Source organism: Branchiostoma lanceolatum, chromosome 5, assembly GCF_035083965.1.
Source record: "Branchiostoma lanceolatum isolate klBraLanc5 chromosome 5, klBraLanc5.hap2, whole genome shotgun sequence".
Lineage (NCBI taxonomy): Eukaryota > Metazoa > Chordata > Leptocardii > Amphioxiformes > Branchiostomatidae > Branchiostoma > Branchiostoma lanceolatum.
In genome coordinates, this window is record NC_089726.1 from 11,575,821 (window position 1) to 11,601,235 (window position 25,415).

General features: G+C 40.6%; 3 protein-coding genes across 7 annotated transcripts in view; 1 reads left to right on the top strand and 2 right to left on the bottom strand.

Annotated features, from left to right (window-relative positions):
- The window catches only part of LOC136435102 (dedicator of cytokinesis protein 3-like), a 45,754-nt gene extending 35,116 nt beyond the window's left edge, over window positions 1-10,638 (bottom strand). For all 5 annotated transcript variants that reach the window (XM_066428317.1, XM_066428320.1, XM_066428318.1 and 2 more), the window contains exons 1-3: window positions 10,522-10,638; window positions 2,202-2,285; window positions 1,869-1,909 (exon numbers count right to left, since the gene is read on the bottom strand). In XM_066428317.1, the coding sequence (XP_066284414.1) occupies window positions 1,869-1,909; window positions 2,202-2,285; window positions 10,522-10,567 (171 nt within the window). In that variant the 5' untranslated portion in view covers window positions 10,568-10,638. The remainder of the gene's footprint in view (window positions 1-1,868; window positions 1,910-2,201; window positions 2,286-10,521) is intronic.
- LOC136435104 (zinc finger protein 277-like) lies at window positions 10,639-16,216 on the top strand. The gene is made up of 12 exons (XM_066428324.1): window positions 10,639-10,759; window positions 11,346-11,604; window positions 11,856-12,030; window positions 12,157-12,248; window positions 12,578-12,642; window positions 12,788-12,833; window positions 13,103-13,235; window positions 13,424-13,500; window positions 13,875-13,971; window positions 14,098-14,140; window positions 14,379-14,550; window positions 14,934-16,216. Exons 1-12 carry the CDS (start codon window positions 10,738-10,740, stop codon window positions 15,085-15,087), a joined length of 1,335 nt encoding a protein of 444 aa, XP_066284421.1. The 5' UTR covers window positions 10,639-10,737; the 3' UTR covers window positions 15,088-16,216.
- On the bottom strand, window positions 15,502-18,767 carry LOC136435105 (testis-expressed protein 264 homolog). Its single transcript, XM_066428325.1, has 4 exons — window positions 18,469-18,767; window positions 17,573-17,794; window positions 17,046-17,291; window positions 15,502-16,777 (listed from the first exon to the last, which is right to left on the bottom strand). The coding sequence occupies exons 1-4, from the start codon at window positions 18,730-18,732 to the stop codon at window positions 16,691-16,693; spliced, it is 819 nt and encodes a 272-aa protein (XP_066284422.1). The 5' UTR covers window positions 18,733-18,767; the 3' UTR covers window positions 15,502-16,690.
- Window positions 18,768-25,415: the final 6,648 nt, after the last annotated feature.

The following is a 25,415-nucleotide window of genomic DNA, read 5'->3' on the forward strand; positions in this document are numbered from 1 at the left end:
TAACCATAGTACAACTTATAAGGAAGTAGGATTCTGTAATGAGATTGGGAGTATTGATGGACAAAAGTTGTTTTGGCAATTCAACCTGAAACAACACATGTATTATGCAAATTCAACTTTAATTTCACTCAACTGCTAAACCCTAACATTTGGGGACGTTCAGGCTCAGGCAGACTTCACAAAGTAACCATGACCTGAACCAATTACACAAGACCATAAATAAAGAAGCAGACTATTGTATGTGCTTGTTTTCTGTTCACCTCTTCATGGATCAAAGCCCCTTTCCTCCCCCCATGCATACTACCCAAGGTTACTGTTACACACAACAATCCATTCTAGATTCAGTGAACATGGCTGGAGGTACAGGGGGTCATGGCCGGGGTCTCCATCACAAACAGAACTCTGAGACGCTGTGTTCACAAAAGGCAGGATATGCCGACATGGGGAGCTTTGGCAACTTGTCCAGAAATGTGGACATAAACATTCAGTCCCTTTCAGAGGGATAATCCACTTAATATGTCAGGGAGGGAAACATTAGAACAAGTCTGATGTACATATAAGAAAATTGTAATGGATAGTTAGGAATAAGTCCTTTCTTTCCATTTGATATCTATGTTTTTTTAGGAGAGGATGGATGTTGCCAAGTTTTCAGTATGACAAATTTGTCCCACTCAACATTCATCCATATTCAAATGAGACAGAAGACAGGACAATGCCAAGTGTCCCTTGGTAAATCAACAAATGGCTGTTTTTGTACGGCCCAATACGTGGCCACTTCAGGAGGCCCTTCATCCATACAAATTGGTTGTTACCATGGCAATGAACCATTCATGTGTTGGACATTCTAAAGCAGGCTCATTGTTTTTTGAACACCAAACTTTCTTAGCAACACTACTGCTTTTGGTTTGGAGAAGTCATTACGTAACTTGGGAGGAAATAACAACAGGAAGCTTTCTTTTTGAAAAGGAAGAACTGATACACCAAGGTCCTTAAAGACGTCTTACATAAAATGTAATTGTCTAATCTGTCTTGGCAGCCATTCCATCATGAGGAAGAAATTCTTTTGGATTTTTGCAGTAGCCTGTAAGGCCCGCTCCTTTGATGTCCAATGTTATAGTCTTCCACTACATGGAGTAAGGTCCCACAGATCACAATATAAGAAGGCACTCTGTGTCAGAAAATTGGACATCAATGCCTTTTAATGAAGAGATGACCTACTTTTCAAGCTGCCAGCTAATGGAATGAATTTTCTTCCAGACATTTTCTTTTTATCATTTCTTCACACACAAAATGCCTTTTTGTGGTTGTAACTTACAAACCCACATTTTCACATGAAACTGGGTATAGTGAAAGAATCCTGAAGACTGGAAAGCTCAATAAATGACTCAATAAATAGGGAACTGAGCAAACTTGTAACTATGGAGATGAGTTCAGCATATCTAGTGATGACAACTAGTCTACTATGTTTTGATAGATACCAATCCAACTGTCATCATAGCCTAGAACAACAAATTCAAGACACAGCATGACATCAAATATCAGTTGTGCTTTTGCCAAGTTGGAATGCTGCCAGTGTGCTTCACCATGTTATCTAGTTCTCAATACATGGCCTACAAAGTACAGTACAAGATAAACTGGGACATGCAATAATTCTTAGCTTTTAAGTGAAAATATAGGCATCCTAAAACATGTACTGTATTAAGCAACCAGTACTGACATGTACTGACGGTAGTCAAAAGGGCTGATACAAATGCAAAAATATATGTTTATATAGATGTTCAAATAGAAATCATTTTAAGCATCTATTATTCTATATAAATATTCACTGAAGCTGATTTGATCTTCTCAGCAATAAGGTAGTCTCTCACCTTCTTCTCCTTGTTCCTCAAAGAAAAGCCTCTGTACCATCCTGTGGAAGGGAAGAAACCATGTAAAGTTTTACACAAATTGTCAATCACAACCTTAACCTTCTCCCTGCTGCCAAACCCCATGACCAGACAGATTTGGTGCCAAAAGGCTACTTCAGCAGGGAGAGGGTTGATAGCCGTAATAATGTACAATTGTTACAGAACAAGCACATCTTTCCTCACAGAACACACACTTTATTTGTCAACTCAAGGTCAGAAATGAGAGGTACTGTGAGATATGAATTAATAAATGGTACTTTTTATAACATGTGAAGAATGATGTTGAGCTCCTACCTGCACATTCTTCTAAAATCTGCACTGTCTCTCCAATCTGTAGATTTACCCCACATGGAAGCTTGCTCACATAGTTGTCTATGGCTGTAGAACAAAAACAAATACAGATCAATCATACAAATCAATATCAAATATTCTATGCTAGGCCTTCTCAATCATATCACTGACATTTTCTTCAGCTTTTTATTTCTGTATTTCAGGAATATTTATTTTTTTATTAAATGTTTTACATTTTGACAGGTCTTCAATGGAAATAACATAACATTTCACATTGATATGACTACCTGTGATTATTTATTCAGTATAAAACTCTAACAGGGAAAACCACAAACCTTGCACAAACCAATATAAAATCCTATTCTTCTCTTTTTAGTGCTTCATTAATCAAATCATGATCGATGTTGGAAACACACCACATGCAGGCTAACAAGGCTGGCTGGCAATGAATTTTCAGCTAAGTGACCATGAATTTCAGCTAAGTGTCCATGAATATGACATTCACAGGTTTATGATCTATTAACGGACCTGTGATGAATACAAATTCTTTATCTCTCAATCTCGAAGGTTTAAAAGAGGAGTTTTCTTTGTCTTTCTTTTATATCAAACAAATAGAATACAGATTCTCCTCCTCCATTGAAAGCCAACTGTTGCAGTGTTTGTTTCCAACCCTCAGCAACAAACAGTTCATGACTATGCTGTTTGAACAGTAAAGAAGGAACCATATGGGGTCAGACAGCACGGTGCCACCTGTGACAAAATGTGGGGCAAAGTTGACGTTGACAATTTTTTGTTTTGCTCAAAATTGACCAGCAGAATGTTGAATTTCATGATGCAAAACAATTTTAGGGATGCCTCAAATAAGAAAGGTCATTTCCATATACATAACAGTAAATAGCAACTTCCTTTTTCTTTAAACTTCTTCTTTGGGGATAGGTGGTCAACTTCAACTTGCTGAAGGTTTGAACGACAAAACTTTTCACCAGAATAAATTTTTTACCAAATGCATTTTCTGAAATGTATTGAAAAACATGTTTTATTACCAAATATATATGGTCAGGCCCAGAAAATTGGATTAGAAGGAAATGTTAGAGTACCTGTCTCCATAAAATCTAATTTCCTGTGGTGAATGGAGATCATGGTAGATTATTCTACATGCCAGACAATCAGGCCTAGGCAAGGACATTCACATTCAGTAATGGCATTATACTGGAACCGACTATACCACAATACATACAGTGGCATATAATCAATGAGATGGGTTCAAAGTCAAGAAAATGCCAGCCGTTTCCAGACTTTGTAGGTGAACTTGTTTGACCTGAATCATTAGAAGGGTCGGTACTAGGGTACATCCAATCACTAAGACCCCGTTCACACTCGTTTTTTTCAATCGCGATTGAAGTATAATCGCGATTGAATCGATCCGATCGCGATTGATTTTTTCAGTGTGAACACTCCCAATCGCGATTGGAACGATCCAAAACGATCCAATCGCGATTGGATTGTAACTACCTCCGGAGGTAGTTTGATTGGATTAATCGCGATCGGATCCAATCCAATCCTATCAAATTTTGAGTGTGAACACAACTACGATTCATTCCATCGCGATCGGCGGAGATTTCGGCTGGTTCTGGGGGTGGGAGGTGATACATGCGGGTATGTGGGGTCATAGTTCGCATCGCGCGGGAAAACAAACCCAATCCGCACGTCAGATCGCTCTCTTACAACAACAACAACTTTTCATCGTCAACAATGCCCAAGAAGAAGAATAAAACTCCGTCAGCAACTTCAGCTGGTGGCAGATGGCGCGATGAGGAGACCAGGGTCCTCATCGCAATCTGGGGGAGAGAGGAGGTGCAGGCCAAACTGGGGAAATGTCACCGAAAGAGGGACATTTACCGCACCAAGTGACAATGTCTAGCGGAAAAATAGACACAAAACAAGGACAACAACAACAACAACAACATTTACCAGATGATCGCCGATAGCATGCTTCAATCGTGCTTCAATCGCGATCGGATCACGGCGTACTTTAATCCACTTGGCGAAAAGCAGTGTGAACGCAAAAGTTTATTTGCGTTCAATCGCGATCGGATCTAACAATCGCGATTATACTTCAATCGCGATTGAAAAAAATGAGTGTGAACGGGGTCTAAGTGGATGACAAGCCTGGCATTTTCTAAATTTGAGCTGGAAGGGAGGGGTACCGACATTGGGCAAGCCAACTGGCAGTGTTCCACTGTGAATTCTCTGCTTCAAATCCTACTTAATATGAAATCTGACAAACTTGACAGACAAGGTGAATAAGCTTTATTTCATCAGTGGCAGATTAAGGAAGCTTTGCAGCTCCTCAAATGGGGAATGATAGAATTCAACTCAAGGAAAGGGAAAACCATGATCTCTTAGCAGATGTTGGAGGGCAAAAACTTTTTCTAAATCCCATTTTAGTTAATCTCCAAGCAGATCCACGCCGGGCGCGAAAATCGTAGTATGCTAGCCAGAGCTAGCATACTACGATTTTCGCGCCCGGCGTGGATCTGCTTGGAGATTACATTTTAGTTACAAACCACATTTTGTTTTAGGAAAACCAATATCAAGGCTGATGGTGTAGAACACAAAACATAATTTGAATACCCTACTTAATCATCAGTCTGTCAGGTTAGAAACTCAGACTTTACAATCGTCTCCAGTTTCCTGTTTGTGTGTCTCACAGGAACATCTACCTAATGAACTGTAACATCTCAGGTCACATACCAACCACTTACTACACTGTGTAGCACAGGACAATAACTTCACTTCTCAAACTTTCTATAAAAAATAATAGATTATAACTTTGATGATAACTATTGCAATGTGTACTGTGCTTTTGTGATTGCACAGGACAGGAAAGAAGTAACCTCCTTGGTTTAGAGCAAGCCCAATAGAACAACATTTCTCACACTGGTGAGACATGTTCTCACGCCTATGTGCTAATCACAAAGGATCGCCTGTGTCACAGAATGGATGGGTACTACATGAGGTGGACATAATTAAAGTGATTAGACCTGGGGGGAGGGGAGCTTAGGATTTTACACCATAATTGAGCCTCCACTTTGCAGAGGACAGTCCAATGATAGAGAAACTATATTGTAGGACAATGCTGAATTGAACCCTGTATATGCACTATATACACCATACATCTTCGATACTCTATTTGTGTTGGAACAAAGTTATCTAATGATCCGTCTAAAAACAAAAATAATGGGTATCGCCGTATACAATGATCGTGTTAAATGCTAGTACAAGTGGCCCAATCCACACTGTGTGCGAAAATTTCTGTCACTCACTCAAGATCTAATGATATTGTAAAAAATGCTCTAGTTTTCTTGGTAACTGTTGATGCCTATTGGGGCCACTGGAGCATCACTGTACTAGTAAAATACACTGTTTATGTAAATTGACACTCACCACTTGACCTCCTGGCACTGTTGCCTGGCAACAATGTCCATCCTGATAGGTCTTTATGGTCAAGACCTACCACATAGTTTTTACAAGTTCTTTTAATACAATGAATTTTGAAACAAGAAGTCTCTGAGGATTATCATTTCTCGTTTTTTTCCCTCACCTTCATGTAGAATCAGATTCAGAGGCTATTGAAGTCTAATATTCTGATGGATTTGATAAATATGCTTTAATAAAGTTTAGAGTTAAATCTTAATGCAGCTACATGAGTGTTATAAAGCTACTGACAGGTCCTCCTTTATAAAATAATAAAGCGCAGTTTACACCACAGTCCTCAGCACAGTGGTCTTATTGACATCACAACAACTTACTGTATATTGATGTATGAAAATTGATGTGACAAAGGACATGAAGCAGTATTTTCTTCAACCCCTTACTGTTTACATGTACATGTACTTCACAACTGAAGTTCTTCCAGATGTGTGGGCCATACATGTACATGTACACAGCTGTGCTATAGGGACACTGTGTTTGTTGACTATCATATCTGTAACAGGGCAGAGGTATGGGGCCAAGTACCTTCCAGGAATGCCATGCACTTTCACTGCAAACAACACAGGTCAGACCAGCAGGTCACATGGGGAGGGGGGCATCATCCAATTTTGAGATTCTTGAAAACAAGCCTACTATCTGCATGTACACAATAACTGTATACTGACTGTATACAATAAATATGTTTGTATATTTCAAAACCGTCACTGTATTCATCATACTTTTAGGTCTAAACTTTGATGTTAATAATTGATATTTTGCAATCAATGACTAAAGGTGCAGGCACAGCTAGAAATGCGGAACTACTGAATAGATCTTTGGTTAATAATGTCCGCATGTCCTCATTGGTGATCTATCTATGATGACAAATATGTGGTAGTTGTCAACTTGGCAATGCTAGGAGTTATCTGGTACTAATCTGCCTGTTAAGCCTGACTCGCCAATTGCAAGATCACCACACTGCTAAGATAAGAAGGCCACACTGGCAACATCTGTTTTCAGCTTAAACTCATAAGTAATAACATTATCAAACATAACTGACAAAGCCGAAAATGGGTCATGCTAGCCCTCACAAATCCTGGTATGATAAGTACATAATGTATTAGAGGGGCACTACACTCTGTTCATATAATAACAGAGCATAGTGTGTTTGAGTCTATAGCTATTTTCAGGGAATAATGTAAATGCAATGACTGTTAACATAAGTCTACAATAGAGAGACATAAAGCTGTGAAGTATCTATATTTTTACACTGAAAATATATTTTGTGAACCACACATTGCTCTCCCAACACACACTTCTTAGCATACATGTAACTTCTTCTATGCTCACTATGCTTTAAGTCAGGTAATAAAAAGTGTACATTGTAATGAAGAATACAATTAATCATAAACATTTTGATATCTTATGAAGTTGCTAGAATAGTTGTATGGTAAACTTTCAAAGGGAATACGAAGATACAAAAGAATTGTAGAAATATTCCAAGCAGCCAGTAAACAGAATGATGACTGCAGTGCTTTGTTATAGCTGAATAGTGTCAGCAGTAACAGCCATGACCTATGAAATTATTGTCATTTCTCCCTCACTAACCTATCATCATGCAGGGGGGGAGGGGGGCACCAGTCCTACCAGTACCACTACCAGTCTCACTGTCTGTAACTTGATGTTGATTGATTGTTTTTTGTTTACTTCTAGTGTTTCATACAAATCCCCAGCCTTATCACCAGATGCCATTAGTGGAATGTTGCATGCCAAGCAGGCCAGATTGAGATGTGCAGAAATAAGATACACCAGGGAAAACTTCAAATGTCACATTACCAATTAGAGGGCAACATAAAATTTGTGGATCTTCTCATCTCATCCTACTTGCATCATATATGGATGCATATCAAATGGGTCACATTAAAAGATATGTTATATCAAATATCACTGGTGCTTTTATGATAAGATTGGGTTGGGATACATGACCACCATCTGTGTCTTCACATTTTTGTACCAACCACATCTATCTAACTCAGCAGAATACAGAACTGTATGCAATTTGCACTTTCTTATCAGGTCATTCCAGTTGTTCCTCTCATACCGGTATGCTGAAAACTAGAACAGCAGCTCAACCAATAGGAGGATATGAGGAAGCACATCCAACAATAAATAACACCAGGAAAGAGGATAACAGACAGCCACAAAATTGAATTGCGGTAATACTACAAAGGACTCTGTCTCTGCTACATTTTAGCCAAGGACTTAGCTCCATAAAAATAGGGTAATCGGCCCCACAGGAATATCACGGCATTGGAGAATTTGTGGCTACAATTCCTGCCCTAGATTTTCTGGGACGATTTTTGCACAATGAAATTACAAAACCAATCTCGTTTTAGTGGAGGTAAGTACTGAAGCTCAGACACTTCCAATTGCACCTCAACCATAATACATGTACTTATTTATGGTATCTGACTGTAACGTTTGTCATAATATATTAACGCAACACTATCTTCAAGAACAACAGGCATACAATAATGCGATGAGACAAAAATAAACAAATATAGAGTATGAAATATAAATCAAAGTAAATTTTCCCATAGATGACTTGTTCAGGTACAGCGTGTATATTAGAATGAAGTTAAAAGAACTACCTGCTGTGAATTGTAAATTATATAAAATTAATTGTCTAATATAAATATTACAAATATTCAATTGTCTGAGTCACCCGGGATGATTTCCATCTAGGATTTTAAATCGAAATGAATACTGATTTGGCATCAATGCTCAGCTTGTAATTCAACTTGCCTTTTGTATGAAAGAGCAAAACTTATAATGCAACTACAACCCTTTCTCATAGCATTGTGATTATTTTGAACATACAAAGACCACCACCAATCTGTCTGTAAGCAATCAGGCTTGCAGGTGAACCTAATGAAAAATTGATCAACACTGCAGCAGGTGCAAATTGATTGTGTCCCAAAGGTGGGGCCTATGTGGTCATTTCTGGTTGCTTGTCTCTTTCTGATTACACGATGACACCACCATAAAACACACGGCCTAATTTGGCCTGATAACGGTTCAATCAATCTGGCTCTAATTATTTTGGGGCAGATGTCTGGTAGGACAAAGGTGACATGAAGTCTATATATATAGCTTGTCCTCTTTTTAAACCTGTACCGACCACCTGTTCTTTGGACTTTCCAACTGCATTGTTCTTGGAAAAATGACATACTAAACAGGTACAAACATGTTCCTGCATGTCAATTTCTAGACAAAAGATGAGCCTAGGAGCTTCATTAAAAAAAAGATAAAGAGTATGAAGTAGAATTTAATATTGGAAGAAAAAATGATGTTTATAAGCAAAGACAAAATATCAACAATGAGTGAAATTGATAACCTGTGCGAAATGTTTACATAAATGATAAAAGAAGCACATTGGGTATAGCCTTTCTTTTGTGTATTCAGATAACCTGTGACATCCTGTTTACGGATATGACTGAATAGACACTATGGTATATACCTAATTACTTATGGTCACTAAGCTCACCCATGATGAAGAAGGATATTACAAACAGAGGAGTTCACCAGACAGGTGGTGATTGAGAAGATAGGGAAAATTACATGCAGCTAATGATCATAATTTAGATACAAACTAGTAGGTAATTACTGCCATGTGCCATCATTGTTGTGCAAATACTCAGATGCAAATGTCTGTCTTGCAAATGTTAGGAATTTTCTTCTTTAAATGAGCAGCAAATGTACTAAACCATGCATTTAGTCACAAGTCATATATTATTATACTGTAACAGGGGGTAAGTTATATAAATCAATCAAATAGATGGCAAAAGTCAGAAATATCAACTGGGCAAACAATGTTCTTCCTTTCAAGGACAACAGGAAAGTATCATGTATACTCCATGATATTATTATCATCATGCACAATATAATTCAATTAAAATGATGTTCATTTAAAAGGGAAATAGGAAAAGTACATTTGTAACAGTTTTTTTTTATCTGTCGATTACATCATGCATTGAGGTTCAAGCATATTTGTTCAACTAGTGGTAAAGTTATGTTCGTCCCCTTTATAGACCACCTGCTGGAAAAGTTACATCACTTTCATTTAGAAGTTACCAGCTTTGCAATTTGTACTTCAAAAGTGTTTCAGTTAACAACACTTTGAACTTGGCTATTCTGGGCTTGGGCAAATGATTAGTAGAATTCCTTTGGAGTGCAGAAACGCTGTCCATAGGAACAATGGTGCATTATGACATCTGGCATTTTGTAAACATGCATATCAATACATATCAACAGGGGGCGTGCTCTGGGACACGGGAGGACTGGATCAAATTTGACCACTTCCTCTGCGCCCAAATTCTTCAGTAAACAGCGGACAAGAAGAGTACAGAACTACCCGGTAGCTCATACATGTGTACGATCGATAAGAGCGTATTTTGATACAGACAGATGCGGTGCGATATCGTAAAAGCTCCGACAACGCCTGAGGCCACAGCCCCGCATAGCCCCTGACGATCTCACGTATCCTGAACAAAATAGCGGGATCCGTGTGGCCCACCCACCCATTTATAAATAACTGTTGTTTAGAAAACGTAGCTGGGTCGGCATGTAAGCAAAACTTGTGTCATTCTAGATGTTTTGGTAAAGCTCTACAATCACCAGGAAGTTTTCATTAAGCAGGAATTGTCAGTAAAAGGAGATTTTGCAACAATGAATCATTTCCCCTCGCCACACGAACCGTCAGGCCGGTCGGCCCGTGCCAAGCGCACAAATTATTCAACCCACAGAAAACATGTCGTAAAAGTCCCGAAAAACAACGAGTTCTACTCACCAACTCCGTACTTCTTGTGCGGAGGAGTGGGGCTCCAAGTAGCCATCGCTTTAGACCTCAGATCTGATCAGAATTCCAATGAAACGGTGCATAATTTTATATAATCATCCCGAGCGAAATAGTATCGAATGAACTTTGACTGGCAGCCATGTTGTTTTGGTCACGTGACAGCTGGACGAGTTCATTAAGTAAACAGGGGAGAAGTTTAAAACCAACATGGCGCAGTCCAGTGGCGAAGGTGTGTGAAAAATATATTTGCTTCCATATTTTCTTTTACTGCAGGTATTAAACGGCAGTGTATGGACTATACTAGAGATAAGTATATTGGGACCGCTTTGTAGCAAGAAAGGAATGAGTAGATTTGTGTTTACCTCTGCATATATAAAAGTCTGGCAAATTTATTGGGGAGGGGGGCCTACACCACAGATCCACAAAGTTAATGATGTTGTTGTCACCACATGTGTCTACTACTGTCTTGTCAACATTCATCTGGTTAAAGTGCTTTAGAAAATTGTTAAGAGTAGAGTAGAGTAGAGTAGAGTAGAGTAGATCCTTTCGGCCAGGTAGGAATGTTAATGACAAGAACATTCTTTCAATAGTGCCAAAAAAATCTTATTGACAGGAACATCATGTCAAAAGTGCCCCCAAAATTCTTATTGACAGGAACATGCAAAAAAGTCTTCTTGACAGAGACATCCTGTCAACCATGCAAAAAATCCTGTCCATAACCTCCGCCAATGGACAATGCCACTTCTACGATATTGACCCTTGTTTAATAGCCTGTCAAGTTTCTCACACATCACTCTCCTTCACATTTGTTGCAGGGCTAACAGGAGACAAACCCAACTGTATACTTGAGCCCCTCACCCTTCCAGAGCGGCAGGAAAAACCCAGTACTCCACCCAACTCTACAGACCATGCAGCTGCTGCTGACAGTGGTGGTGACTCAGACAGACTGGGCTGCTTGTTGTGTAACCAGACTTTTGAAGACTCTGCCACAGATAGAGACATGTTCTTGGCACACTTACTGGTGGAACATAAACTAGTCATTGCAGATGTGAAACTCATAGCTGACCTGAAAAGGTACTCACGTAACCTGCTTTGTACGAGCTAGGAAGTTTTCTACTTGGATCTCTTTGGTATAGAAGTTTTAATCTTTGTAGTTCTTAAACTGTAGGAAGGATTCTATCATAGGTTGACTTTATGCCAGCCTTTTTGATGTTCAATTGTAATATGTGTAACGTTACATACTTTCCTGGTATTCCTATCTAGAATAAGTTGTGTCACCTGTTGACATTTGTTCTAACTGCAGCTTGTTGAACTACCTTTTTCAGATATGCCCAACACTGGAAGGAGAGACTTCGTGACAAGCCATTGACAGAGTTCTGCAGTGTGATCAGAACCAACACCCATCCGACAGATAAAGCTCCCAGTGAGGACTTCTACCTGTTGTGTGATGTTCTACCTGAAGACAAGGAGCTACGAGAGGAACTGCAGAGGGGCAGGCTGGTAAGTGACACTTTTTTTTTTCCTTTAGCAAACATTGTTATAAGTTGTAATATAAGCTAGTAAACTGTTAAGATTTCATCTGTCCCCTGATTAGTCTTCTTTTGAAGTTGTCTGTCTTTCACACAGGAGCAGATATTAACCCAACAGCACAAAGAAAGGACTGATGCTCAATTTTCCAGAGCCTGTCTTTTCTGTAAGATGCACTTTCAAGGCAATAGGCAAGTATCAGGGTTTGAATGCTTACGTTAAGATAAATTTACTATAAGAATTGTAAGATTTAGACAGTAAAACCTTTTGTTTTAAACATGTTCATAGCAATTCAATGCTGACAGTCTTTGGTAGTCTTGATTTAATATTCCATGAAAGGCTTGTATCTTTCTTGTGTTGTGTTTTTATAATGCACTTCAATAAGAAAATGTTAATGGCATATGTCTGAAAACAAATAAATAAACAATCAGTTACTTTGACCTAAATGTATTCATATTGGCAACAAAGAAACTATTTCAAAAGCTGTTTTTAATGAAACAATGATTGTTCTGTTTTACAGATGTGAGCTTTTCAACCACATGACCTTTGACCATGGCTTTAATGTGGGACAGCCTGATAACTTAGGTCTGTTCATCTCCTTTGCTTCCTAATGGACAGTCTATTATGAACAATGGTCAAACCAAATTCAAGATTCATATTGTTTTATTTACTGTAAAATAGATTATTCATTACCTCTCAGGTTAATTTTTGCTGTTGCTGTTGCTTACAGTTTATGCCAATGAATACCTGGATATTCTACAAGAAAAGCTGGAGGGGTAAGTTGCTGATAGATCTGATGCACAGCAATGCTGTTTGACCATTTAGAATACTGGTATTACACAATCGCACAGATCCAACATTGCATTATTTACAGATACTGTTCGTTACTTCTGAGACACTGTCAGAATATACAAGCTGTTGGAGATATAACTTAAAACTTGTAAACTGAATTATGTAATTCTCAAAGCAATTGAACATCAAATTGGAACTCTTACGTAGATGTTCTAATAATGTATTACAACTTGCTTATTTATTTTCCCAACAGACTACAATGTCTTTACTGTGAAAAGACATTTAAAGACAGGCCAACTTTGAAGGACCACATGAGGAAGAAATTACACAAGAAGATCAACCCCAAGAACACAGTATACGACAAGTTCTATGTCATAAACTACCTGGTGAGTCAGTCTGTGTGCTTTGTTGATTCTCAGTTGATTCTCAGTTGATTCTCAGTTGTACTGAGTATTCAGTAGATATAACAGGTCGGCTATATTCATTAGATATTGGCTATCATTTAACAAATTTGAGGCTTTTTTCAAAGGAAACTAGATGGTCAATGATTATTGTGTGAATTATTTCCGGACAGGAGTTGGGAAAGAACTGGGAGTCTATCCAGGCAGAGGATGACACTGAGGTGGTCAGTGTGGACACAGACAAGGAGGAGTAAGTCATGGTCATACCAGTTACATAACATGGGTGGAGTATATCCTCTGTTCAGTTTTTATACAGTACCCACATATGATGATAGACCTGTTTAGAAGCCATGTCCATATTAATCTGAACTAGATGAAATCTGATAGCTGCAGGCTTATTCATGATAGAAAGAAACAATGAGTAATTTAGCTCAATATCAGCTTGTATCTACAATATTGAATATATGTCTGTTTGCATGCTTATGCTGTTTGAGTTGCATGTGTCTTTGCGTTACACTTACGTTCACCTTAGTGGATGACAATTCATCACAACCTAGGCTTGTAAACATTACTGAATGTTTGCCACTGGAAATGTAAGTGACATGTTCTGTGTTCCCTCCCCAGGGAGTGGGGAGACTGGGAGGAGGAGGGTGCTCAGGCCGTGTGTCTGTTCTGTGACTTCTCAGCAGAGTCAATAGACAAGCTAACAGAACACATGATGGTATTGTATGGCTCAAAAAGGGGCTGATTTCCTATGTTGTAGAAACAAAGCTTCTTCTTATTGCTGATGTAATTCATTGAAAATCAATTTCAAACATTTCTTGATAATTTTTTTTGTATTTTCCAGGATGCCCATTCCTTTGATTTCCGCAATGTAAAAGAGTCTCTAGGTAAGTCTGGTGTGAGTCCTTCTCAGCTATTCCAGGAATAACAATTAGCTTGAAGAAGCCACCTGTATGGAAGGTTATTGCAGATGTACATTCGTGGACACTTGTACGGTAGTTGTACCCTCTGCTTCTTCTATTTTTGTCATGAATTGAGGTACCCTCTCCTTAAATCTCTAAAAAAAACTTTATATCTCTTGTTATCTTCAACACCTCTAACCATTTCCTTACTATGGCCCCCCAGAGTTGACATTCTACCAGCAGATAAAGCTGGTGAACTACATCCGGCGCCAAGTGCACCAGTGCATCTGTGTCGTCTGTCAGGAGAGATTCCCCTCCAGGGCCGCCATGTTAGATCACATGACCTCCCAAGGTCACACAGGCCTTCCTGACAAGTCTGTGTGGGATCAGCCACAGTAAGTACATCATTTCATACTTTCTTGTATAACATCACAGATCTCAAAAGATAATGTATCCTCGTACAGAAGTATCGGTCATAAAAGAAAAGTGAACATTTTTCACTGTGACTTGTAGTTTTGACACTGCTTGCTGGATCAGGTGACACTTCTCTCTAGATTACAACTTGTCTTTGGTTCTCCTTTTCTGAGTGTAATCATGTTGTTTGAACATAATATTTTATCATATCATATCATATCATATTATATTGATTGTTGGTACAACTGTATTCGGACGAAAACTAAGCGGCAAATATTTATGTCTCCAGATGCATATGCAGTAACAACCTTTTGTAACCTCTGTATGTTTCCACTAACAATTGTGTTACTTATTCTGTCATCAGGTACTTTTTCCCCACCTATGAGAATGACACCCTTCTGTGTAACCTAGAAGACAAGGAGTCTGACAACGGTTGCCATGGTGATGGCATTGTTGTTGCAGAGGAGCTACCCGTGCCTAATGAAGCAAGTGTGCTAAGAGACATTTTGCGATCCTAGCTGTTGCATTAAGGTTGTCTGAAGGTCAACTCTGAGAACACTTTTGTTTTGAAAATGCCTAACACAAGAATGCAGCAAGTAACAGTATTGTCTCTCTGGCAGCATCACAGTTTCAAGAGTTGGGCTGCCCCATCAACTTCATGTCAAGTGCAATTTGTGGTTTGTGATAGGTCTATAATTGTTGTATTATCTATAAGGCAATCATAACATAGGAACCTCTTTCCTAATGTTGCTGAATGTCCACTCTTGATAGACATTTTCAGACACTGGACATCTTTGAATGACAAATTTATCATTACAAAGGACTTGGTTGTGCTTGTTTCTTCTGATCAAAAACTATTGATCACACCAACCATACTACAACAAAGAAAAGGCAAAAGATATTGACAAAAGAAGGAAGGAAAAAGTAGCTGCTATTTTTGCAATAAGCTTTTTATTCAATGTAAGAGACATTGCTTATCAGCAACAAAGATAAATATGTAACTCATTAATAGCAAATATCTACCTAAAAATATGGCAAACATTATTATAAACAGATTCAATTGTTAACAATGCACCAACCTAAATACTAGTAAGCCGGCTTACAACTGACACATTAAATGTGTTCAACAGTTTTGGAATGTTACAGATCTATAGTAAGTTCCAGAACAAACACTGTCACAGACTATCAGTACAGAGCTGTATTCCACATGTGTATTCTGATTTAATTGATTTTACCTAAACAAGATGATTCGCTACAAGTTTCTTCTACGACTTGAAGAGTAAGACGCATGATGTTGTCTTAAAGTTTTAAAAAGTTTACAGACACACTAACATGCATCAAGTAGGTAGATTCAAAGGAATGAGGTAGTATTCAACTTTGTAGAAGGTACTGTTTTCCTTTACCTTGGTGGTCCCATCAACTACACACAAGTTGTCATCCTTTTGTTCCCTTTGTTGTGAAGGGGGGTCATATGATTTTCCTAAGTTGTATCTATAAATATGCTGGAAAAACAAATATATTGCAAAATATTTAACGAAAAGTGTTTGAACAAATGACCTCTCTCCTTTTAGAAGCAACAAACCAAAGCAACAAATCATGGACTTGTGATATCTCTACTCAGAACATTAAACTTTGAAAACATTGTAAGTTACTGGCACGTGTGTTTTGAAGAGAAGCTGTGCATACTTGTACAAACTGTCACGGTTGACACCTGAAGATGTCTTCTACATGTACTAAATGTAGTAGGCTTTGGATGGAATGTTGTTGTTTTTCTTACATTATCTAAGGATAACACCATGCACAACACTAGACTTTTACTAGTCAATTCTCATAAAAGAGTCCAATCATATCTTGAACATCACTTTCTTACAATACCTAAAAGAGAAGTCTGGAAAATGAAAATTAATGGCCTAAATGACATTGCATGAAAATAAACGAGCTAGCAATGTTGTGTAATGTTAATGCAATAGACAGGAAACTATTAAATCTCTTTTACTTCTCTTTGTAATCAGCTACTTGCTGTAAATGCCATTGTTTCCAACTAGGGACAAACAGATTTTTATGTTCAACATCCTTGCACAGACATCCTTCACAGTTTCTGACGATGGCTGGCTCATAAGGTCACTCCTTCATGTCTTCCTCCACTTCAAGCTCTTCAAATGATGACTCCCCCGACCCTTCACCTTTGCCCATCTCCTCATGGATGTCCTATCAAGTGGTTAAAAAAACACACATCAACTTGATGTGTAGGGGGATGTCAAGACAATGATATTGAAACTTCACCACTATTAGTCCCTTAACTTGCATTTTTACCATTCATTTTACTCATGAGTCATGAATACCGTCAAAAGAAACACATGGCCGCTAAATGTGATCAACTGATATGCAATAAGATCAGTTTGAAACTTTTTGCAGAAAAGGTTACATTTAGCAGCTTCTTTGCTAAGCCATTGCATGGCTTGGCTGAACTATTTACCTGAGTGCTGAAATCCCTGGAGTCCAGGGTAGTGTTGAAAGAGGTGTCCCCTGACATGTAGGAGGTGTCGCCCTCCCCATCACTGTGGCTCTCCTCAGGACTGGTGGTCTCAGCCAGGGACAGGGTGGGAGAGCCACTCCTGACCTCAGGCACGTAGAACTGGTTCTGCTTGGCCAGCGGGGCCATGAAGTGGATGTAGTTTTCATCATAGATCTCAAGACATGGGTGTGCACACAGGTGGTGTTCCTGAGGAATAAGGTAAGTCACATCTTAGGTGCTGTTTCTTGGGAAAGTCACATCTTAGCCTAATAGGTTGGGTGTTCCTAAGGAAAAAGATAACTCACACCCCAAAGTCTCTATTAAAGGTACTACTAATAGTGCTTATGTAGAATTTTGACACCAAAACTGCAAATAATCTCAATTTGAAAATTGACATTTGTAACTAATTTTTAACATAGTTGCGTCATTATGTCACATGGAAATAAGTATCATTTGAATACAAAAATGCTACCTGTAAGTAACATTACCTTGATGTAAGCAGCAAGACATGGGTAAACCCTGGTCGTAGCTATGAGAATGGAGACGTGGTTGGCGAAGGGGAACTCAGTCTTTACAGCATGAGTGACAGCGGGGAACCTGAAGGACCTGTAGCCCTCATCCTTCATCTGGTCCATCAGACCCTTGTCTGGAACCTCCTTCCCCTCACTAACGATACAGCCGACAATGTAGCGGCACTCTTCAGCTTCCACCTGACAATAAAATAGAGTTAAGTCAAGGTCAAGTCCTTCAAGCACCAGATTGTGCATACTAGTAGGACGGCACCCATCTCCGTTTCAATGGCACTTGGGCCACACAACACATCATCCTGTCAATAGTGCTAACGTTTCATTAACAGGAAGTGCAGGAATTTCTTTGTTTGAATCAGTATAAACCTATTTAATTCAGAGAACTCTTACAATGGCCTCTGGGGTTGTTTTTATTCTGTCTGAGGAATGGAATGTAGATAAGTCTGATTTTTGCACCATTTTATAAGATCATCATCAGGGTTAGGTCATATCAGGGGTTAGGGTTAACAGGATTATGAGGTCTTATTCACAAGATTATCCTGTCAATAGTGCACAAACTCTTATTGACTGAAAAAAATATCATTGACAGAAATATCCTGTCAATAGACCCTACCAATGAGGTTTTATCGAACGTCCTGCCTCCACTAACCGATAATAATTACGCAGGTTGTTAATCACTGACATCTGGTACATTGTTTATTAGGCCAACCACCCGAGATGCTCCGGATCCTTTGTCCAACTATCTTTGCAATTGACACACATCAGTTTCTTGATACGCAAACGCTATGTTTTACGACAAATATGGAGAAGGGTAACCCGTTACACATTTCATCACCAGAAAACGATGGTATTCCAACCTGTTTCGGATCATCATAATAAACCCCGAATGTCCTTTTGGTCGGAGCGAGTTCTATGGTGTCCGTGAAGAAGTCTCCGGCGTCTTTGTACGGGCCCTGGCGGAACTTGTACATGATCGTGACGTTCTCGATGGGAGGGGTTCCCGCACGAACATCTACCGTGTGGAAAAGTCCACATTGCACGAGAAAGAAGAACACCGTGAGCAACAAAAGCACTAAAAGTGCGGCAATCGCGATGAAAATCATCGCCTGTTCGTCCGCCATCTTGGTTCCCGGGTTTCCGGGTCACAGATTGACCTTTGCGTCAACCAATGAGAGGCCAAATTGAAGTTAACTTACTGATTGGTTAATGGTGTTGTCGATTGGTTAACCATTCTCCGATGATAACGACTGTAATCAGAGCAAGGAGCTTGGTTACTGTATTATTTATTCCTATGGATAAGACTTCGAGCCTGAATAGTCAAAGATATCTCTATTAATTATAGTCTGTATAACGCAAACTCCAGCTGTCCGGGGATTTCTGTCCCCTCCCCGCGGTTACAGGGCGGCAAGCCGTTACAGGAGCTTGATTGAGTTCAGGCTATCTCTATCATATTTCAAGATTTAACCTATCATTATCTCCATGAAAAATGGAGATATTGTTTTTGGCGTGTCTGTGTGTGTGTCTCTGTGTGTGTCTCAAGAACCTCTGGATGGATTACAATGATAATTGGTATGTGGGCGGGTGTTGTGAAGCCAAAATTCAAGGTTGATTTTGGGCCCCCTGGTATGTGACCTTGGTACTGCAGCAGAACTTCAATTTTTGTATCTTTTGACCTGGACGTGCTATGGTCTTGATTTTTTGGTGGCAGATAGCCTGTGATGTAATAAAGAAGTTGTGTAGGTTTGGGCCACCTAGCAGCTTGCTCTGGAACTGCAGGGCCGTTATTGTGAAAATTTTCTAAGGAGAATAACTGAACAAAGGAACGACGGATTTCCATGATATTTAGTATACAGGTTGCTTACACAGAGATGTACGCAATGAAGTGCAAATTATGCTCATTAGGACTTAATTTGCATAACTAATGAGGAAAATCTGTATTTCCAGTGTTTTCCATTATAAGACTCAAATACATGTAACATATATACTTTATGGCAGGTGGAGCATCAACAGATACCAATTATGCAAATAGATTCCTAATTTTCATAATTAATGCAAAACGTCATAATTAATATGATTGGAAAATTGCACTTTTAAATTTTAATTTATAGGACTGTCAATATTGCAACATGTGTAAGTTAGATATCTATTATGTAAATGTATAAGTCATTTGCATAAACAGAATTGTTCATGGAGATATGAGGTCTCTGAACTCTTGCTCTCCAAGCAGAGGTTTCGATCGGGGGGTAAGGAGTGTCCGCGATTTTAGGGAGGGCGTTCCTACGCCACAGATTGTTATCGACCTTTGCGACATTGCATAAGCGAAGCAGGACGCTTTAATTTTCGTTAGCTATTAGTGAAATACGGCTTTGCCGCGGCTCAAGTATTTAGCGAAGCAAACCGTACCGTCCCTAGCCTACTCTTCTCTATAAGTGTGTTGGGTTCCTTTACGTGTAGAGGTTTGAGACTTACACGGGGTCGCCGGCTTTACGTCACCATCCCAAATGACGTGTCTTATCGACCCGATTATACTAAAGGTTTATCTCTTTCTGACACTTTCGCCTCAAAATTCATGGGGATCCTACGTGAAAATGCCGAAATTTGCACATCATTTCTGATTCAGTGGGAAAGTCTTATTTATCATTAATAGGCTACAGTTGGCTGTCCCACCATTCTGTACAATACTGTACATTTCTCTATGGTCACCCTTATATCTAACAACTTCTTTCTGAGGCTAAGATCTATATACATCACCTAAAAAGAACACACACCCCTCCTATCGAACACGAATAGCACAACCCATAAAGAAACTGTGTTTATTGTTCTCGAACAATTATTACCATTTGCAGTTGCCATAGCGAAAATTTCATTGTTCCACAGTCGAACAAGGTATCGGTAAAACGAAAGCCTACTGAAGTTTTGACCGTGTGTATCGTTCACATTGAGGAAAAAATGGGTGCTCAAGCGTCCAGAAAGAGTTGCCTGGACAAGATGGGATGCTGTTTACCGTTTAAAAAACTGAGACGCAACAAGGTGCATCCTCTTGGAGGAGAGGAAACGTCACTATCTCCACCTGGTGAGAAGATTTTTAGATTTTATCTCCGTGAAAACGGAGGTATTGTTTTCTGTGAGTGTGTGTGTGTGTGTGTGTGCGTGTGTGTATGTGTGTGTGTGTGTGTTTGTTTGTTTGTTTGTTTGTTTGTTTGTTTGTTTGTTTGTTTGTTTGTCTTGGTGTGTGCCCGGGGTTGTTTGTATATTGTAGAGTGACAGGGTGTGAGGCGGAAGATAGTATATCCGGAGATTGGCAAGATAAGACGATTCTATACGTCTGTACATGTAACGTTATCTCTATATCTGTATATATACCTGTGTTTTTCTTTCCCTGATTGTATTTCTGATGTTTGTGCCCAGGGTTATTTGAAAAGTAGATCTGAGATGTACTCTGGTTAAAGAAATAAATTGAAATTGAAAAATTGAAGGTTGGCTTGGCCGGGTCAGGTTGACTTGTGAGAGTATAGCATGTATTGGACGTGGTTGTTCTGTTTTCCCCTTTCATCCTTTTCCGACACGAATTCGAAGAGCGGCCCTCATCTGATCTCCAAGCAGATGTTTCTAGGATGTAATAAACTCGCGATTTCTGTCTGACGAACCATAAAATCTTGGGGATTGGCGCATGTGTTCTTGTTTTTTGCTTGATTTCCGTGGTACAGTGATTGGTATCCAGGCTAAAGTTTTCCACCTCTTTGTAAAGCCTCTACCTTACTGGACCCGCGGCACGTTGGCGGTGTTCTGTATCTGTAACGTTATCTGTATCTGTATCTATATAGCCGGTCATGATATCCGCCATTAAGCATAACACACCAGCTTCGCAGGCACGCGGCATTGCAGCAGCTGGTTATAGTATACATAGTCTTTGCATATCTGACTGCAACCGTTTTTAAAGCTATTTAGTGAGGATGCTCCTGCAGTACTTGAACGAGTTCCATTCTACTATGGTTCTGGGGAAATACGAATTTTTGAGCACACCAATCAACACATTTTGTTGCTGCGTCCTAATCTGGATTTGTGTTACCCTTGACTTTATAATAGGAAAATCATGCAAAACTAAAAAGACAAAAAAACATACAAAGGGTACAGAGATTTGTTTCTAATCGATGACATGCGTTGAGCGCGCTGCCAAATCGCTCTGTCGCAGCGAGGCCGCCAACGTGAGATCGTCAAAACTCAGAGTGTTTCATTTTTTGCCTAAACCACCTTCAGGACCTGCAGGTGCACTCTATATGGTGCCGCCCCAGACACCAGACGATGGCCTCAACTCCTCACAGAGCTCCACTGAGGAGTCAGCAATGACCGGCGCGGCCCAGCCCACCACCGCTCCCCGTGAGCCCACCGTCGCTCTCCGTGAGCCCACCGCCGCTCCCCGTGAGCCCACCGCCGCTCCCCGTGAGCCCACCGCCGCTCCCCGTGAGCCCACCGCCGCTCCCCGTGAGCCCACCGTCGCTCCCCGTGAGCCCACCGCCGCTCCCCGTGAGCCCACCGACACGTTCAGGTGGCCAGGTGGCCAAGTGGCACGGCCAGGTGGATACGGGCTGGCAGTGTGGCTCTGCCGAGTTGCCGAGGCGCCGTACAACAGCGAGGGGCCCTGTGTGAAGGGCCCTACGGCTCATGGGAGTTAGAGGGCACCGTGTGGGTTTTGAGGGGGAGGGGGTTGGGGTTCTGAGGCACTACACTACACTGACTGGGACATCAGTACAGCTTCAACGGAGGAGGTGAGTCCCGAATCTAAGTTTGGGCTTTGTTAACGATCTGATGTAACGTTAACGTTATAGCTTAATCTTGTTGTATTTTTGTTTGTTTCATATAACGTAACATGACCTATTTACGTGCAGAACCTATTTACGTCCGGTTTGGCTCAAGTCCAAATGTCGCGGCGGTGTATTATGCCAAAGCCCGTTCTCATGAGCAATAAAGAACATCATAAGTATGATCCCTAGCCATCTCTTTAATTTTTGCACAGCAAAACATATTTATATATATTAAATGGCCATGCGTTTTACCACGTGAACGCCACGTGCCGCGCATGTGGGGGAAATTTACAGATAAACATTGCTTTTTTCCATCGTGTGAAGCAAGTGGCCGGGCAGACATAGTGATTTTACTATCATTTGTCTGCAGACTACTATGGACAGTTACTGTACATTTTTTCTGGTCTATGTTCTTCAAGGATAGCGCTAGAAGGGAAAAGGTTCAGAAGTGGACGATAATGGGTTACCCTAGCACAATTCTTCATCATATACCTCAGTATAAATACATGCTCGCACGGCGTTAAACAGGCGAAGAAAATCTGACAGACCATGAATTTTCTTTTAAGAAGAGCTGATATTTCTGCCCATGGGTTTGAAATTTGGCTCTGTCCGCGCGGTTTTAAGATAAATACGTTTTGAATAAATCGGACGTTAATTGGTCATGTTACGTTATGTGCTTTAGTTTTGTGCTAGCTTTGTGAGATTTTAGTGTTCCATTACCGAGGCTACAGTCCTATGGCCTCACATAGGTTTGCCCATAGTAATAGCCTCCGGCTAGTTGGGCAACCCTGGCATGTACATGCTGAACCAATAAATGAATACATAAATAACCCTTTGTAGTAACCTACGGCTAGTTGGGTAGCCCTGGCTTTACTTTTCTAGCAGCCAAATAAATAAATCAAATCAAATTCTACCAAGTCAGTGTCCATTGTGGTAAATGAATATTATTTCCATTCCAGGCTATAATTATCCACCTCTTCGTAAAGCCTTTATCTTACTAGACCCGCGGCACGTTGGCGGTGTTGCTGCGTCCAAAACTGGATTTGTGTTACCCTTGACTTTATAATGGGACTAAAAAAAGACAACAAAACACGCAAATTTAAGCGTAGAGCGATTCGTTTTTCAGCGAGCTGTCAAATCGCTCTGTCTCAGCGAGGCCGCCATCGTGCCGCGGGTCCAGTGAGATCGTCAAAATTGTAATATACACAATCACTGTCTCTCATGTCAATGGTAGGAAAATGAAACTCTCCAAGCGGAGGTAAGGTCCGGATATTTTCGACGTATTTTCACGGTATCTTATACGTATTTCTACTTGTGCGGTTTTTGTTGCGTCTTTCTCCCATTGACGCAACAAAAAGGTGTCCTGCATTCATTTCTGCAACATCTGCGTCATCCTAGCCTGGAATCCATACCCTCGGTGCCTCCCCGATATCTCTACGGCACTGTGAGTGACCCTCACCCGCCCAGACAGCTTAGCCCGCTCGGGGTGTTGTTTACGGCCTTGGATTAATTAGTTCGGCACCTAGGGTATGGTCGGATATAATAGAAAATCCTCTCGATTTATGGCCCTCCCAGCGCCGGGTGTCTCGCGGTCTGACAGCGCGATTGGACATGGGCGCTGCCCACGGCGGCGAATCAGGATCTGTTTGTGTAGGATAATTGGCTAGCGGAACATGTCAGTTGATTAAACCTCCTTGGTTGCATCATGTACTCAGTAGCAAAGTGCTCTTTTGTGTTCACCAGGGATCAATCTATACCTTGTTTAGAAGCACAAGTAAATACCAAAGGTTGCTGTTCCCAATTCTCCAATCCATACAAACTGAAATATCGTGATAATCAAGATCTTGCTCGGCCGCCCGAAAATCTCACGGGTATTGTTGTTGTACTGCCTGGGTCACGTTTCTGATAGCCTCATGTTGAGGATGACTGTAAACAGCTGTCCTTTCACGCTAATTTCCAGAGTGACAGCCATGAGATCAGAGGGGCATTGGGGACTCAGTATAGCTCAGATTTTAAGCTAGTTTAGCAACAAGAGAGCCTTAGAAACAATGTTTTCTGCAGCCTTGTGGTGCGCGCGTGCGTCGCTCGTCTTAGATGGCGGTCATGTTAGATATGGTAATGAGCAGAGGGACCGAACAGCTGAAAACGCGCGCCAACCTGGCGCGCCAATCAGAGCTCAGTGGAATAATTAGATCAGTCTGCTCTGTTCCCATTGGGCGCATCAATCTGATGCGCCTTGAATCAGGCCCGTATTGACACCCTGCCAGTCTCTTGGGGCGGCGGAAAAGTAGGAAGGCAGCGGAAGTGGGGTGTAGCGGAAGTAGGATGGCAGCCAGAGGTAGAAAGGCCATCAGAAACTGACTGGCCCGGTAAAACACCACTAAGCCGACCCTAGAGACTGGGACCAGGCTAGCGTCATCCGTGCTGCCTGAGCATGATAGCTGTTGGCATTTTTGTTATCTCCAATGTTTTCCCAAATGTCACCCAAGGCTGTAGGTGATTGCACGATATAAGGATGTGTAGTGTTCTCGCCATGGATACTCCGGTAACCCTGTTCATGATAGCTGATGGCCTTCCAGTAATCGCCAAGACTCATCCAGGCGTAACCAAGTGTTTGCATGATGTCAGGATCCTGTCAGGATTTGCAGTGTTCTCACCATAGATCCTCCGCCTCATCTGTAGTGCCTGTTCATAATACCTGATGGCCTTTGTAATGTTATCATAAACTTGAAGGTGATTTGATGCACCACTCACCATTCCCTGTGGAGGACCTGCTATGGTGATCCATGCACAGCCTAGCATTTCCAGTACCTTGACAATGTCTGGGTGGTCAGTGTTCTGACCATGCAAACTCTGCATCATATGTAATGCTTGCTCGCCATACCTAAGAGACTTTCTGTAGTCACCATGCTGGTTTCTCAAGGTTTGGAGCACATTTTGCCTGAGGCTGACGTTGGATGGAATGGAACATGACACATGATTAGATTTTGCCAATGTATTAA

What these genes read in the sequence shown, in the direction of transcription:
- LOC136435104 (XM_066428324.1), top strand. Translation starts at nt 10,738, where the DNA reads ATGGCGCAGTCCAGTGGCGAAG. An exon ending in CTCATAGCTGACCTGAAAAG is followed by an intron (nt 11,605 to 11,855) that starts GTACTCACGTAA and finishes TACCTTTTTCAG; the next exon opens with ATATGCCCAACACTGGAAGG. An exon ending in GTGGACACAGACAAGGAGGA is followed by an intron (nt 13,501 to 13,874) that starts GTAAGTCATGGT and finishes TTCCCTCCCCAG; the next exon opens with GGAGTGGGGAGACTGGGAGG.
- LOC136435105 (XM_066428325.1), bottom strand. Translation starts at nt 18,732, where the DNA reads ATGGCGGACGAACAGGCGATGATTTTCATCGCGATTGCCGCACTTTTA. An exon ending in GTCTTGCTGCTTACATCAAG is followed by an intron (nt 17,292 to 17,572) that starts GTAATGTTACTT and finishes CTTATTCCTCAG; the next exon opens with GAACACCACCTGTGTGCACA. An exon ending in CCAGGGATTTCAGCACTCAG is followed by an intron (nt 16,778 to 17,045) that starts GTAAATAGTTCA and finishes ACCACTTGATAG; the next exon opens with GACATCCATGAGGAGATGGG.